The sequence below is a fragment of the Apis florea genome, unplaced genomic scaffold (assembly GCF_048593485.1).
Source record: "Apis florea isolate Af1SG1 unplaced genomic scaffold, ASM4859348v1 contig_3813_pilon, whole genome shotgun sequence".
In the NCBI taxonomy this organism is placed as follows: Eukaryota; Metazoa; Arthropoda; class Insecta; order Hymenoptera; family Apidae; genus Apis; species Apis florea.
In genome coordinates, this window is record NW_028256869.1 from 738,428 (window position 1) to 755,993 (window position 17,566).

Consider the following 17,566-nt stretch of genomic DNA (forward strand, 5'->3'; position numbering starts at 1 on the left):
TCGAATACGAAAACGTTTCTCGTTCGAATCTACTTTTTTTCTTTTTTTTTTTTTCTTTTTTTTTTCCAATCCATTCTACCATCATAGTTTTATATATATTTATATAACCTTCGACACCGGTATTCGAACGATCGTTAAAGATTCTTCCTATTTAATCGTTATGTGAAATTGAATGCGGGTCGAGGGGTGGTGTTCCCTTCTTTCTCTCTCTCTCTCTCTCTCTCTCGATGTTCACACCTGCGCTCTTGCTCTGGCTCGAATCGTTTTCGCGAGAACCGCTCGTTTCGTCCCATAAACGATTAATCTCGAAAAGAAAAAGAAAAGTCGTGTGCTTGACCCGAACGGCCTTCTCACCCTTTCGATTATTTATCCGACGAAGCGTGAAGTGGGTATATAAGCTAAAGCGCGCTCTCCATTTAGGTGAGGAGGAAACTTTCTTGCGCGAAGCATGACCAGCGAAATTCTCTCGAAACTGACTCATTCGATGGTATAAATAAAATGAAAAGGCACCCGTTTTTAAATATATCGCGTGATGCGGGGATAACGGTACACCGAATTTCGACGCTTTAAGGAGAAAGCATTCAAGAGTTGTTCATTAAAATTGATATCTTCGCGTACCCGACCCAACACGTAATTCGCGCTTCGTATATTTTCAAATATCGTTTAAACGAATCCATCTGTGTGAAACGAAAAACCAAGGATTCGAGAATAACGTTTGGCGATTAACGTTTTTTTTTAAACCAAATGCCAAAATTCTTAGATCAGTCTTACCTACAAGTTGTTACCTTGGTACGGTGAAACGAAAGGAGCGACTTTACGATCCAAGAAGGACGGTGAAAAAATAATTTCTATTCCCGCTACCGAGAGAGAGAAAAAGAGAGAATGAGAGAACCGTGTTACACCTCGCGTTTCTAAACGCGAATGACGTTTAAGAAAGGGGAAGAAAAAGAGGCGGCGGGGGGAGAGAATGGGGGAGTAAAAATGCGGAGTAAATGAGCGAAAAAGATAGGTATAAAGGCAGTGGAAGGAAGTGACGTGTTACGGATAGGTTATCCTACGGTTCTCTCTAAGGAGCAGTTTCCAGCGGCGAGGAAAGGAGCACGGGGCCTGCCTCTCCGTATCTCTCCCTTCCTCGCTCTCTCTTTCGTTCCTTATAAGTTTATGCGTTCTCACGCTCTCCATCCCACCTCTCGCGTTTTAAACCATACCTTCGGAGCGCGGTCGCGCGCCTCTTTGAAACACCCTGCCTCTTCGCCTCGTCGCCTTCTCTCTCTCTCTCTCTCTCTCTCTCTCTCTCTCTCTCTCTCTCTCCTCTCCTCTTCAACTTCGACCGCTGCTCGTTCCTTAACGAGTTCGTGGTATAGAATTCGCTTGAAATTTTTCTCTTATGTTATTATTGTTATTATTTCATCGCACGTTTTTCGATATCGGTGAATTGAATTTCGAACGTTCTCATTTTCTCATCTTCGAGAAAATAAGATGAAAGAATCGTTCTCGATCACGATTCGTCGTATCGGTGTTCTTACACGTTAAAAACCTTCGGTCGGAAAAATTTTCCGATATTTTCTTAAAAAAGAAAAGAAAAGAAAATCGCCAAGAATAACTGTTTGAAGGCTTGGAAGAGGAGACGGCTCCCGATCGAACGCGTTTCTCCACGCGTTCATTGTATATATCGGATCGGGCGCAACGCGCATCGCCTCTTCCTAGTTATAATAAACGGCGTAAAAAACACGGGCAAAAACCTGCCCAGCCTTCGGCAAGTGTACACCATGGAACAGCTTCTGCTCTCTATCATCCGCTCCATCCTCCTCCTTCTCCTCCGTTTCTTACGTATGCGTCTTCTCCCTCCTTTATCTCTCTCCCTCCCCTCCTTTCTCTCTCTCACACACACACGCTCTATCGAGCATCGTAAGTGTTGTTGTTGTTGTTGTTGTTGTTGTTATTGCTGTTGCTTCTGGACAGGCTACTTCCTTCCTCGTGCGATCATCCTTCGCCTTCCTCCTCCTCCTCCTCCTTCGACTCCTTTCTCTCGGCTCCTTCCTCGTTCTACGTGTCATTTCTTTCGTTTTGAAAGGCTGGCTCGCGCCTCCGTCTCATTATTCCGAGCGGCGGAGGCTGCCTCTTGGATGCTCTCGTTGCCTTTCTTCGTTCCTTCCCTCTCCATCTCCTTCCGCCTTTATTAATATCCACCGCCGGCTGATCGACGGTTACGATTTTCTCGCGCTCCCTTCCGGGTTCTCGGCCATCCAGCCGAGCGGATTATAGACCGAGCGGATTTGTGAATGGGACACGAAAACGGGGTCGGCCACTCAGCTACGCGCTTCGACGTTCTTTTTGACGTTGAGATCTTCTTGGATGGGCGAGTGAGAGTCTTTTCGATGTTTTTTTTTTTTTTTTTTTTTTTTTAAGGAAGATAGAGGTAGAATTTAATTTTGCAAGTGACGAGGGTGAGAGAGGATAAGGACGATGATATCGTTAAAGGGGCGAAAAGTTTATTGTCGACGAATCGGAGGAGAATGTGCGGCGGAGATATAACTGCGAAAATTGTAGCGCGAAATTCATTTCCCACGGTTTAATGGTAAACACGAAACCAGTTCGTTCTGAGAAATAAAAGAGATCGAAACGAGTTGTCGCGCTCTATCTTATCTTACCGTTTTAATAATACGATATCAGATTTTCTCATTTGGAAATAATCGATCCGATTTTTCTTCCCCCTTTTTTCTCGGATAAGAACAACGAGTTTGGAAAAATCTCGCTTTTTCCAAACTTCATCCTCCCTCATCCACCGCCACGCATTATGTATGCGTATTATTCGCCTGTTTATCGGTTGACGCACCTGTTGCCCGTGATTAGGAAGGCAAGATCCGGACTCTACAAAGTCGGCGAAACGTTTCCCGAGTTAATTTATCGAAACGAATGCCGCGCAACCGGTTGGCAAAGAAGGCTGACCGCTAGGAGGAGGAGGGGGAGGAGGGCCTCGCACACACTCGCACGTAGTAAACGGGGCAAAATGCAATAGCCACGATTCAAAATTTACGATCTTAACGCGATAAAACTATCCATATCTCTCCTTCTCTGATCGATATTTCTTTTTTTTCTCTCTCTCCTCTCTCTCTCTCTCTCTTCCAACAATAATAGAATATTTTCGAAAGATTCGCTCGAATCGCAAATTTTGTTCGGGAATTCTAAAAGTAATTTTACCTTTCGTTGGAAACGGAAGTATTTAAACGGAAAAGAAGAAGAACGTTTAGAAGATTGTTGATCTATGCATCCGTGTGTATTATGATACGAAAATCGATGTAAATTTTCCACGCGCGCTGTTGAACCAATAATTTGGATTATCTATCGCGATTTGTATACCAATCTCTCGTATATTTTTCATCGCTAAATTTCCGCGTCGAAAAATTTCCATTCCGCCCGGGGAAGAAGAAGCAACGATCGAGAATCCTTGTTTCGAGAATTCTTCTTCTTCTTCTTTTTTTTTTTTTTTTCAATGCTATTCTTAATGCGATTTTGCGCAACGCTCGCGATCCAAATTTGAGCGAGCGTGATCGACCGACTGATTTATAATCGCGGTTATTGTGACTCGGTTACTCGGTAAAACCGGCCGATCCCTTGGCCTCTCCTCGCGACGCGTCGTCTCTCCAACGGATTCATAAATCATACGGTAATCGTGGCGTCGGTTCGAGTCGTTCTATTCCTAATAACTTTCTAATTATTCCTCTCGTTACACCTCTCCGATCGATCCACGCTCCAGTTACTCGGGATAAGCGTTTCCGTTTGATTTTGTCAAATCCTCCTCCTCCTCCTCCTCCGAAATAATATTTGCTCCTCGTAATAATCCCTCCATCTCTCTCTCTCTCTCTCTCGATCGAGACGTTCCTTTTCATTGAAAACCGTAGCCATAATCGTGGAGATTTCGTTCACAACCAGTTCGTAATATTCGCGAGCGTGACTTTCGAGTCGAGAGGGATAAGTGCACACGCCTCTCGAATTAGAATCAAGCTCGATCTACCGGTAAAAGTTTTTCCTTCGTCGTTTATCCTCGTCGATATCGTGGAGGAGAGGGAGAGGGAGGGATTTATGAATGGTGGCGAGGCTGGGCGGAAATCTTACGTCCCGTAAGAAATTTTTAGCCTTGCCCGCGAGCAAGAAGTTTCGCATTAATCACCGCGAGGCAACATCCTCGACATGGTTGGGGCGCGGGGCGGGGGGACACGAGCAGAAATTACCGACGTTGTTAAATAGTGTTTGCGTTCGAGCGTACGGCGTAATTACGTCTCGCCTTCCCACACCCAATGCTACGTATTCCTCGTCGATTATTCCGCTGAAAACCGGGGGTATTACCGAGCCGACTTCCGTGCCCCCCGCTGCGAGCGGATCCTCCGTGAAACCGTTCTACCGATTTTTTTACCCGCCCCTTTCTCTCTCTCTCTTTCTCGTCTTAGCTCAGAGAGAAGGAAGCAGCGTCAATTTCTTTTTTCTCGATCGGTCGGTATAATTTTCGAGGGAGGACGAGGTGAGTCGTTGATTTAAAAGATTTAGAAATAATTATGATATCCTTGATGAGATTGTTATCATATCCTGATATTTCGTTGTTTTTTGAAAAAGAAAAATGCGGAGAGAAGATAAATTAAGGAAGGAATTCGTTCATCGAGCATTCCACCCCCGCACGGGGGAAAACCGCCGCCCCCCCTGGCGACGATCTGCGGACGCGTCCGAAAATGTTGGCGAGAGCGAGAGCAGTTCGGCCCGTGAATAGAGTATTTTTTCTTTTCTTTTTTTTTTTTTTAGCGTTGGCCGCGACGTCAGCGGCAGCGAGAGGCAGAAGGAAAATCGGTGGCGGCAGTTGGGGGAGGGGGGCAGGAGTTTCAGCCGGGCAGACTACACTGTTGAAACGTGTGGCCGAGGCATGAATGAACGAACCGACCGAATGAAGGAACGGCCTCGTCTCTGTCCGAGTGTTCGTACGTGAGAGGCCTCGCGTACATTCGCGCCGATCATCCTCGATCATCGTTGGAGCGACGATGACGCGCGTATACGTGGCGGTACGGGTCGGAGAGAGAGAGAGAGTGAGAGAGAGGCGAAGGCGAGAGAAAGAAGAGGCGGATAAAAAAAGACGGATGTATAGAGGTGAGGATGGAGAGAAAGAGGTTGGAAGAGAGACAAAGGTATTCTCGGGAGGAGGACGGAGGAGCGTAATTGAGAAAGACGGCGAAGGTGGTAGGAAGAAGGAAGGAAAAAGGTGGCGGAGTGGGGAGCGGTCGGGTGGTAGGAGCGAGACGGGAAGCGGGTGGTCGTGTGCGCCGACGCCAGTGTTAGTTTGCCGCGTCGACAGGAGAGTATTCATTCATAAAACTTGGCGAGGAGTGAGGCTAGGCCAGCGTGCACCGGGATTGGTGGGGACCCTCGAGAGACACTCGACCGTCTTTCCTCTCTCTTTTTCTCTTCTTCGCGCGTTCGTTCGTTCGTTCGTTCGTTCTCGCCTATCGTCGGTCGATCGTCCCTTCTTTGTCTCTATCCGACCGGGTGCCGTTTCTTCCTTTTTTTTTTTTTTTTTTTTTCCCTTTCTTTTTTCCTCTCGTTTTTAATCCCTCGTGTTTGTTTTTTTTTCTCGAACATTTTCGCGAACCGAACGAAAGTTCGAGTTTCTTCGGGAAAAAGTTGTTGACGCTCTCCTTCTTGTAATAAGTTGTCTCGAGTTTGACTCGATCGATCAGCTCCCCGGTTTAAATTAAAAAAAAAAAAAAAAAAAAAAAAAACCACCTACGAAATCGTCCAACCTTCGGAAATCGGATTTCCATCCAGACCCGTTAGTAAACGAAAACTGCTAGCTGTCGTATCCAAAAAGATTCTCTCTCTTTTCCCTCTCCACCCTGTTGCCACACTCGAGGTCATATTTGGCTCGGTGCACACGTCGACGATCCCCAGCGATCTTCGACGTCGTTATCTCGTCGGTCGGCGCGATTGAACGGGGCGAAGGACAAGGAATAACCCACGGTACGCGTCCACCTCCGCCGTCAACTCCGCCGCCGTCGTCGTCGTCGTCGCAGCCGCCACGTCCCCCACGACCCGTTGCCTCGAATAAACTCTCTCGATCCCCTCTCTGCCCCCACCGACACCGTCTGTCTTCCCATCTTCCTCTCTTCTGTTCTTCCCTCCACCGCTCCATCTCCTCCTTCTCCTCTCCGATTCTCCTCTCCTCCGCCTCTTCTTCGTCCACGTTCTCCAGCTGCCTCGCTCGCTCCGACTCTCCCCCCCCCCCCCTCTTTTCTATCCTACCTCTTCTTCTTCTTCTTCTCCCGGCTTCCTGCCCTGCGTCTCTCTCTCCTTGCGTACGCACTTACCTGCGGAACGCGGTCGTACGTGCTCGACGGTGGCGCTTCGGCACCCAAAGTACTACTACAACACGCTTCTCCTCGCGCTCCATCGTTGTCCGTCCGAAAATTTCTCTCGCTCGCGCGAATCGAGATCGCGAGTATAACGCGAGTGGTGCGCTTTCTTTTCGTCGTCGTCGTCGTCGTCGTTCTTCACCTTCTTCGACGCCGCTTCTTCTTCTTCTTCTTCTTCCACGACGCGTGTGTGTGTGTGCTTGACGAGAAATAGGGAGGGGGAAAACTGGTGGATGGTGATAAATGGTCGCGACGATCCCCCCCCAACGGAGGATGGATGGATAAATCGGCGTTTCGACTGGAACCTTTTTCTCCTCCGCGTATTTTCGGAGCCAGCGATCGAGCCTCTTCGTTTCCGCTCCTTCGGCAACCCCTCCTCCCTCCCCGGCCGGTCATGGTTGCGCAAGCAGGTATTCGGAAATAGCCCGTGGGCCGCGGTTATGAATTGATAGCAAACACATGCTGGACACGCCGCGGCGGACCGGCTTCCACGAGACGCGACGACTACACTACTACTACTACTTGCTCGCTCGCTTACTTACTTACTTACTTACTTACTTACTTACTTACTTACTTCGCCGCCTCGTGTTTCGCGGCCGTGTTCAGACCAGTCTTTCTTCTTCTTCGCCAACCTGCGCTCACCTGCCGCGCGTCCTCTCCGCCGGATCGACATGGAGCGGAGGAAACAGGGGAAAACTCTCTCGAAGGGGGATCGTCGTAGTGATTCATGATTCGTGGTGTCATCTTTTCTCTCTCTCTCTCTCTCGTTGAACGGACGAAATTCCCCTCGACCTTTTCTCTCTCTCGACTATCATAGAGGAAAGAAGGAAGGAAAGAAATACTTTCGAGAAGAGTAATAAAAATTTCCCGCCTGAACTTTTAACTTTTCTCTCTCTCTCTCTCTCTTTGTGAAAAATAAAGTGGTGAAAAAAGAAGAAGAATCGAGGTGGATGGCGAGGTTGTTGGAGTGTCGGGTCTGACGACGCCTCCGAGGACGGAGAAAACGGGGTAGAGACAGGTCTCGTGTCCAAGCATGGGATAGAAGAGAGGAATAATCTCCTGTTCGTTTGGTCCCCGAGGGGGACGCGTTTTCGCCTCGTCGATGGAATTGGCCATCTCCTCCTCGTTGGTTGGATCGACAAAGGAGGAGACAAGAAAGGTCGAGGTTCGACCGATTTCGTCGTCGTCCTCTTCCTCCCCGTGAAGTGATGCGACATAACGAGAGCGTTTTGCGGAGTGCGCGAGGAAAAAGATAGAAATACGCGTATATACATATATATATATGTATGTGTACACGACGAGAGAGAGCGAGTGAATGACAGTGATCCGGGAATTGGTGTATGTACAGTGAGCACACGAGGACGGGACTCATGTACGTTGACTACGGAGGCGACGCTTACGCCGGAATGGGAATCAAGGCCATGAAGTCCTTCGCCAGGCCCAGAGGTATGGAACCGAGCGAGCGAACCGTTGCGAGCCGACTCTTCCCTTTTGCACGTAATTTTTTTTTTTTTTTTACGGCTTCTGCTCTCCAATTTCTCCCCTCAATTTTTACGTCTATTCACGTATCGTGCATTTCGTACGAGTATCACTTTTAAGAGAAGAACTCGGATCGATGAGAATATTTTCCATCGACGATTTTTTCCATCCCTTGTGGCGAAAGTTTGTTACGTTTTTTATCTTTACTTATTATCGTATGATCGTTGCTTTCGAACGGATCCAATTCGTTCCAATTTTCGAAAAATCAACGAACGGACGAGGCTCGTCGGAATCGCTCGAGTTGGCGTGTAGGAAGAGCGAGTCACGTGATCTCGAATTTATGAATGAAAAGGCGTACGCCACGGCTCGAACCTCGTCGTGGCACGCTTCTCCCCCATTGAAAGTTAACCCCGTGGGTGTCGTGATCGTTGGGACCCGCGGGATTAACGTGACGAATAGCGGGACGGTCGTGACTTAAGCACGGACAGATCGTAACAGATGTCGAGGCCGCAGGAGTGCAACCTGCATCCCCGGCCGCATATGCGCTTCCTGCAGTTGGAGGGACTCGGTCGGGGAGGAGGAGTCTTGTTCCAGAAGTGGCCGACCCTTGACCCTGACACGCTTCCTCCTCGAGCACGAGCCATTTCTCTCGAGGAAGAGAGAGAGAGAGACGGAATTTCATTGCCCAAATTCATTTCTTCGGATTATTCGATTATCATCTCGATTCTCTTAACAACGATCGAGTTGGAAGAAGAATTGTACGAGGTATTTTGTTTTATTCGAATCGTGAAAAATAATTAATTTCCATTTCCGTTCGATTGGATAGATTCCACCGGACTCCTCCTCTCAACTTTTCTCTTTTATGAGAGAAATAAAGCGAATGGAAAGAAGATGAAGAAGAAGGTTCGATTTTTAATCCGGGCGGTTAATGAACGAATTCGTACCGTTTCTTCTTCTTCTTCTTCTTCTTCTTCTCCTTCTTTTTCTTCTTTTCAAAGAATTGTTCGAATATAAAATTTCAGCCGGTGGCCGAAAAAGGAGAAGGGGATCGAATTACATTTTTATTATACGCGTTGCACACGTCGCTCGCCGGTTATTTTATGAAAGTTTCACTCGGGTCGAGTGAAACTCGCGCCCGGGTTAATGATAAATCTCACGGGTGGATTACGCCCGTTTGAACGCACGCCGAGATCGAGAAGACACTTCTTCTCGGCCTCTTCTCTCTAAGTAGGGGGATATATCTCGAGCGGAGAAGCTATGCTGTTGCTCGCTTCCTGGCAACCGGTTCCCAGCTTGATCCGTTTTGTTCATGTAGATATCACCGAGAGTCGAAGACGGATTCGAGGGAATCTCGCTCCTCTCTCTCCCCCTTCGCTCGCCGCTTCCTTTCAAATAGAATCGAGAGTTCGATATCCTTTTCGACTCTTCTCTTCCCTCGCCTCGATTATCCCTTCCTTCGTTTTATATCTGTTTTCTCGTCTCTTAGGTTTTGCAGTGTAATAATACGATTTTACAGAGGGACGAAGAAGATGGAAGAGGAAAAGTTTTGTTATTTGATCGGTAGATTTTTACACTTCGCGTTGAATACGATGATTCTTCACGCACGTGTTTAATTTTGATCGGGATTACGAAAGGGATCGTGTTATAATTTCTCTTTTCCCGATGCGTGATGAAAGTGTATAAATGGTCAGTTTGCAGAAAATCGAGTGGAGAGAAAGTCGAAAATTATTCGGTTGGCCGTGGAAAGATTGGAAAGCGCTAAATTTTTTCGGTTCAATGATTTCGCGTCGATTAATTTTTCCAATTCTCTTTAAACTCTATCGACTCTAATTTATTCTCACCTTCGAACCGAAGCAAGGAGAAAGAAAGGAAAAAAGTACACATTTATCGTCCCAACCAATTTCAACCTAATCAGGTTTTATTCTCCTGCGATCCTTGGGATTAAGCTAAAAGCAAAAATTCTCGAAAAGAAAAAAAAAAAGAAAAAACACAGTCTGGACACAGTCGATTGCGCGTTTAACAGTACGCGAAAACGTTGTGTGCTAATTGCGGTTTCGGTTCGAGGCAATTTGCGCGATGGCGGACGAATCCGATTGGAACGAGCGAATCTCGTCTCGATCGCGAACGCGTGCGAATCGTTGGCGCGGAATCGCGGCAAAAAGGAGCCGCGAGAAAAAGATACCTTATTTATACTCGTCGATGATTTTATCGCGAGAGGTGGTTGAAAAAAGGAGAAGAACGGATATTCCTCGCGAATATTAATAATTTTCCTTCGCTCGAAAGAGACGATCTCGCGAATCAATTAAAGGTAACGTCGAGAGAAACTGGTAGTGTGGACCATGTCTATTTTCATTCCGTGAAACTTTATTTATTTCGAATACGATAATAATGATTAAATTGGATTACGATGATTCTCGCTCGTTTAAGCAACGATGGAATCGAGTTTGTAAGAGTTCGGTACTTTTCATTGATAAACGTGGGAAAAATTTTTGGTATTCTCTCTGGATTCTGAGAAACGCACGATCTCCGGATGATTGGGCATAGATAGATAAAATTAAGTCGTTCGATAAGGAGTTATGATTTATGAAGGAAATATAGATTGACGATATATTCCTCTCTCTCTCTCTCTCTTATTCAAACAACTTGTGTTTGAACAAATATTGAGTTTAAAATTGACAAGTGGTGGTTACCGGTGACTTACGAACACCACGAATATACACGTGAAATCACAGAACAATATATCATTGGTCGAGCGAGTTTTCTATTAATAAACCCCGTTCGACTGCGTCGAACTCGGTCAATAAAATCGATCGTTCGAACCAATTCTGGTTCGATCGCTTAGTCGTTTCCATTCCCTGTCGTGCGTGGTTCAAATATAGCGCACGAAACGCTCGCAATTTCTCCGGGACGCGTTTCAAAATTTTTCCTCTTCCACCTCCTCCCACGTGTTTTCCAAACGGTTGAGAAACGAATTCTCGAACGGATGGACCAAGGATAATTAACTTGGCGAACTCCGCCCTCTTCCATCTAATCCAAACCTCTCCTCGATATATATACATATATATATATATACAAGTTTTTCTCGAACGTGGAAAAAGTCGCTCGAAACTATACACTTTTAATCGGCCGTTTTATTCGAACGAAGAGGATGAACGAGAAACGCGAATCGGCAACGATTTATCGATCGAGCCACGGATCCAATGGATATTTTTCGCCAAGACTTGTGCTTGCTCGCGTCGCACACGCGTGAGTGTGTTGTGTTGCGGGGACGCGTGCGAGGAGCGGGGTCAGGAAGTTGGCGGGGCATACCGTGGACGTTATCACGGGACGCACGCCGCCGACCAACGATATCTCGGTGAAACACGCGGTTTTCTGATAATCGCTACGGCTAACAATGTCCCTGCCACTCGTTGCCCGTGTTTTTCCTCCCTTTCGATCCTTCCCCCGACCCAAAGTTCGAGGAGAATCGGGCGATAGTGGGATTTTTTTTTTTTTTTTGGAGAAGGATTTTAGGATGACTTGGTTCGAGGAATTTTTTTTTTTTTTTTTTTCTTTGGTCCAAAGTTCGAAAGTCTGGATTCTTGGAGTAAAATGATTTTGACGGGACGTATTCGACGGGACGTGGAATTATTTTATTTTATTATTTTGAGGGGCACTTTTCAAATTCGATGGGACGTAGAATTTTCTTTTTTACGGTCGATTTCTTCGAAATCTGGACGATGATGGCATTATAATTTTCATTAAATTTTCAATCGTACGGTAATTTATATTCGATCTTTCTACAGCAGTTCTTCGAATCGACGAAACTGGATGGAGATAATTTTTCAATGATACGATATTCCATGGAATTTTATCTTTTCTTTTCTCTCTTTTTTTTTTCTTTCTTTTTTTTTAGATTTAGACACTAATTTCCAATTATCGATACGTATCTAAATTGAACTCTCTCCGGCTAATTAATCCACGTAATCCACGAGTATTCCCACGGCACGCAAATAACCACGCGTACCCCTTATTTCCTCCACCGATTGCCGATCCATTTAACTGATCTAACGGGCGCGACACCCGATCGTTACATTAATAACACGCGACGGGAATTCATACTTTGCCCGATTAGACGTTAATTATTAAGCGTAACCAGCTCGTTGCCTCTCCTTATCGTGTCGAGACACGCGGTTTCGCGATAATCAACAATGTCGCCACGCTTTGCTCGTTAATATGGCCGTCATTATCGAGTGCACAATTCGAGGGAGCTCTCTCTCTCTCTCTCTTTATCTTTTACCCACAGGATTATTTATCGTCGGTTTGTTCAGTTTCGATAAAAATCATCTACGCGCGCAATCTACGAGATAACACGGCGGTTTTTACCAAGATTTTTGCCCGTGAACTTCCGCGAACAATTACAACAGAGGATAAAAAACGAAACGAAACGAAGGAATTGAAAGCGCGCAGAAACAGAAGAAGAGAACGGAATGTATGAAAAGATTACTTCGACGGACAGATTGTCCAAAAGTAAAATCTCCTCTCCTCGTTCCGTGATCGGAGGCGTGGTTGGACCGTCGAAACGATGATAAGCACGAACAAACCGTGATAAGCCTTATCTGGCTACCGAATGATCTCGGTCAACCCTTTCGGGGAAAACCAAACAACGAGATCGGTATATCGGTGGAAATAATCGCGCGATGATCCCGAGTTTAACTCTTTCGCCGAAAATGTGCACGAGAAAGATCGTCACCGTTTGTTATTCGTCGACTCGCAACAATTGCTTTGACGTTTGTTGAAAAAGAAATTGATGATAAGAAGAAACTATCGATGCTACGTTTCCAAAGAAAGACACACTCGATGCGAAACAATAACTCGTCGTATCGTGGAATAGGCGACATTTTATGGAGAACGGTATTTATAATCGGTTGTAGCAACGAAGGGATCAACTCTTTGCGTTCCAACGGGTGTAACGCGACTCTCCGCCATCACTCAGCAATTGTTCAGCGACAATTGTTTAGGTTTGATTTTTTCAAAACATCGCTTCGTGAACAGATAGAAATAGTATAGAATAATGTACTATCGAATGGATTAGATTTTAAACCCGTGATCGAGCTACGTTTTCCGAGTTGTCGATCCGAGTTTCGCAGTTTCGATAGAAATATTATTTTCAAAGTTTTGTATGCGTACGATGATGAAATTAGCTGGAGCGAAGATGAGTTTGATTTTTCCCTGTTGTATGAATAATAAAATTACGAAATTATTAGGTAACGACATTTCATCGCGATTACTAAAATACATTCGCACGAAACAACGATACATGCTTTAATACCCGACAAATTTTCCTTCCCTCTACGTAAAGATACATGGGATATTGAAACTTTAATTTTAAGTTAGCTAGAGAAATTCGACGGAACGTCGAGTGTAAAGGATTTAAAAACTCGCAACAATTTCGAAAACGCGCGACAAAACGTGCAAAGACTCAGAATGCCTCTTATTACCCTCTAAAGTTCTATTTTCGTCGTGAATAATGGGTGCACGTCTTCCAAAGTGAGTAAAGGTATATATATATATATATATATATTTCAGTTCACGTAGGTATTTTTATCCTGTCTGCCAACCCTCTCGAATTCATCGTCGTTCCCATAGGGGTTGAATATAGGGTGACGTGGCTCGGTTGGACGCGTTTTACAGAGGGCGAGCAACAGGTGTACGAGGATCACGCGGTTAAATAGAGGCTGTGCCGCACGCACACCATGTGCGTTACGTTAATTAGAGCGATCGACGGCTCGCAAATTCGACGCTGGCCTCCTTCCTCGTCTCGATTAATAACGTATAATAATAATAATCGGGGATTATCGATCAAGCGAATTTTAAAAAAGGTAGATTTTCCTCCTCGAGAGTGCAACGCAGTGTGTCGCACTCTGTGTTTCTCTCCGCGAGAACTGTTCTTTTATTAATAATAATAATAATAATAATAATAATAATATCTAACGGGAGAGGAGAAAACGATCGAAATGCGAAGAAATGGCGGGGTTACGACACCCGTCTCGTGTTTTCAATCTCTTTTTAATTAGAGTGGACAAAGTGTCAATTAAGAGGAAATAGGAGGATCGAAGCAGGGGTTCCAGCGGTTGGAAGGAAGGAAGGATATTTAAAACGGTCGCGTGCAAAAACCGCTCCACGACCGAAGCGTTTTTTCCATTCCAAATGATTGCCACGTTTGTTCGCCTCGTCACGAGCTTGCCACGAAATTAAACTTCCCGCTACGCTTTTCTTTCTCTCGATCTAATCGAACGGTGTACGCGCAATGACGCGATGATAAAAAGCAGGAAATTGGGGAGGGGGGGGATAAATCGCGATCGACTCGTTGGCGGGAAAGTTTGAACCGAGGGAGAAAAATTTGGAAAGTTGCTGGAACGCGTTGCTGGCAACGAGACGGGAGGAGAGTGGAAAGATTTGGAGAGTGGAAGCGTGGCGCGCCACGGGCTTAGCAGTAGTTTGTTCAGGACAACAGCTGCCGCAGTTGTTTGGCTGCTGAGTGTATTCCAGAATCGGCGTGGAAAGAGGGATAAGCCAGAAGACGTTGCCAGCACGTGCCCCGTGTCCGTTAAAACTCGTCTACAAACTCTCGTCGACTTCCACGCGGAGGAGAAGAAGGATGGAGAAGGGGAGGGGAGGGAAAGGGGAGAGAGAGAGAGAGAGAGAGAAAATTACGACCCCGCGTCCATCGCTTTTCAATTGCCCTCGCTCGGGAAGAAGAGGGGGAACGAGAGTTTGGGGGATAATTTTTGCGAGGGAAAAAATTTCCAGACATTTTCGTCCAATTTTCGTCGCCTCCCTCTCCCCCGATTAATTGCGTCAAATGCACATATTTAACCGTGATCAACGATCGACTCGTGCGTCTCTGAAATTGTTGTTTCACCATTTACAATTAAAATTTCCTCGATTCGAAGCGAATCGGATCTTCGAACCATTAGCCTGATAACGAATGTTTTCCAGTCTTCTTTCTTTCTTTCTTTCTTTCTTTCTTCTCGATATAAATAAAATTCGGAACGATAATCGAGATGACGAGTTATCCTCGTGCTTTGCAATTGAGAAATGCATTTGCGACAAACGCACAGTCATCGGTTGTTGAATCGTTTCGAGCGAAAGAGAACACGGAAATGAATATGTAGATAGATTCGTCGTTTGATCGATCAAAGGAAAAATTCTTATTTTAACGATATTGCATTCGAGGAAGTCTGTTATTTTTTTTTCATCCATCAAAATTTTAAACTTAACATTCACTTTATAAAAAGAGGCAAAAGAAAATGTTTCACGCATATCCGAGGATCTGATCCTGCCCACAATGCAAGAAAGTTTTCTGATCGCGATGGTTGATTAATTTTAAAAGAAGGATTGGAGGAAACTAAAATGGTGGTAATAAATTCGTTTTTTAACGGGGGTCGAGAAATCGATTTCGCCGGCAAGGGTTGGATCGTTGGAATAACAAATGCGTCCCTTCCAAACCGATTAAGATTATCGTAAGAAGAGAAAGAGAAATATTTCACGTGTTGTCATCGATAAGCGAACGTACCGGCTTTTGGCCGCAAATAATATAACGAGCTATGCAAATTTATGTTGAACGGGTCAAGTGTCAGCTGGGTCGCGGGTCATTAGCCATTTGCATTTCCATTCGATTAACCAATGCGCGGACGAAACCAACTCGGCTTCGATATCGGTCTCGATATCGAATTTTATTTCAAAAGGGAACGCAGGGACGAAGGAGAGAGAGAGAGAGAGAGAGGAGAGGAATAAAGAAAAAAATTATTATCTCCTCGATCCTTGCCAATTATTAATTTTCGATGCAACGGAATGGATACGATATTTCTTCACAAAATATTGGAAAAAATGCACGTTCGAGTTGTTGCTCGATTTCGCGATTATCGCATCTTCTTGCCGCGCGAGCAACAAGATTCTCTCCGTTTACATATCGTTCGTTGATCGAATAAAACGTTGTCTGGAGATACTTAAGGCGATTAAACAGGTGAATAAAAGTAGCTTCGAGGTTAGACGCGAAGTAGCGCGTTCTCGTTACGAAGAAGCGTCGATTTGGATAGACGGTTTGAACTCGAATTTATAATTTTTCTTCTTTCTTCTTTTTTCTCTCATGATCGATGCATCCACGATCGCGACACCAAATGCTCGTAAATCTTCTTTTAAAATTTTATTTACGAAGATCTAGGTAACGCGATATGCGAGAGGCGGCGATAACGATTATTCGAAGATTAATCGTGGTTGTCGAAGCGCTTTCAATCGGGAACGGTGGTATTCGAGTGTCGTCGGAGCGATCGATAATCGCGATGGAGCAGAAGATCGCAGATGCCGATCCTGCTCGCCCTCCCCTCCTCCTGTTTCATTACATCAGACACGATTAGTCGCACGAAAGGAAATGTCCACATGTTCCACTTGTGTGTAGCGTAATTACGGCCCGCGGCTCTCTTCCATACGCGGGGTTGCGAAGATATTGCGTGAGAAAGCGCCGATTACGATTCCTACCTACGTTTCCAACCACGATGATGGATCGGTTTAGATCGATTTGCGCTCTCTTCTTCTTTTCTTTCTTCTTTCACATCTCTTGGCTGTTCGAGAGAGTCGCGAAATACTATTGAATTGAATCTTACTTACATCGACTTGCATCGAGGCACGAAAGGAACCGATCGTAGAAATCTACCAAATCTACCGACATTTCATGTATACCTATTCCTGCCATAACATTTGTATCTTAATATAGAAAGAGATTTTAGCTAATTGGATTCGGATAAAGTGAACAATAGAGAAAGTTGTGAATATTGAAGTTTGTATACAGGAAATTGTATAAAGGAAATTTCAAAAAACGGTGATGATTCGAAAGTTTCCTTCTCTCAAACGAATTTTCGGATGGATCGAGAAAATTCCTCGAAATAGGAAGCTTTTGCTCTGGAAACAGGAGATGGATGGATTTGCTGGGCGATGATACGCGGCATTCGCAACGAGGCAGCCACAGGCGTCGTTGCTGCAAATGTGGCCCGATTGTTATTCCGCGCACGGGGCAAGCGTTGCGCCGTGGCACGTGGGTTTTCAACTCGACTCCTCCGCCGCCGGCTTCGATCCTTGCGTACGATTCTTCTTCTTCTTCTTCTTCGTCTCCTCCTTCGATTACACGTTCCACCACGCGCAACTCGTCAAAGTAGTCGCGATGAATAATTCCGTGTCGCGGCTGATACACTTTGCACCCGTGCCACGGGTTGCGCGCGGTTTCGCGGAAAGAACACAATGGGCTCGAAGGGATCGAAATAGAAGCGGCATTTTTTTTCGAGCAACTCGTCGAGGAAAACTCGTCGATTGAATTATACACGAGGAGGGAGAGGATTGTTTTCACGGGTTTTCTTCGGCGTTTTCGTTTCGAGCGAAGTTGAGCGAAGCTGGATTCGTGTTACGAATCGTAATTTTTCGATCGCTCGGATATTTATATCGGAACGATTGTTGGAAGAATCGAGAATTGCAAGGAATGTCGTTGGATCGATGACGAGAAGAAGAAAGACTATTGGCGGTTCGAAGTTCGATCTCGAGGATGAAGGAAGGAAACTTTGTGGGGTAGATTGTAATTATATAAATTAAATAATAATTAGAAGGAGAAGAAAAAAAAATATATATATATATATATAGGTTTGTGATTAATTATGCAGTCGAAA

At 45.3% G+C, this 17,566-nt stretch overlaps 1 protein-coding gene across 5 annotated transcripts in view; it reads left to right on the forward strand.

The window, feature by feature from the left end:
• The window catches only part of pnt (ETS transcription factor pointed), a 108,733-nt gene that overhangs the window by 57,672 nt on the left and 33,495 nt on the right, over positions 1-17,566 (forward strand). Inside the window, exon 1 of one of the 5 annotated variants that reach the window (XM_086917146.1) lies at positions 7,741-7,838. The exons of the other annotated variants lie outside the window; for them this stretch is intronic. Within the exon in view, the coding sequence (XP_086773272.1) occupies positions 7,763-7,838 (76 nt within the window). The 5' untranslated portion in view covers positions 7,741-7,762. Of the gene's footprint in view, positions 1-7,740; positions 7,839-17,566 lie in introns of those variants that run through there. 5 annotated transcript variants of the gene reach the window in all.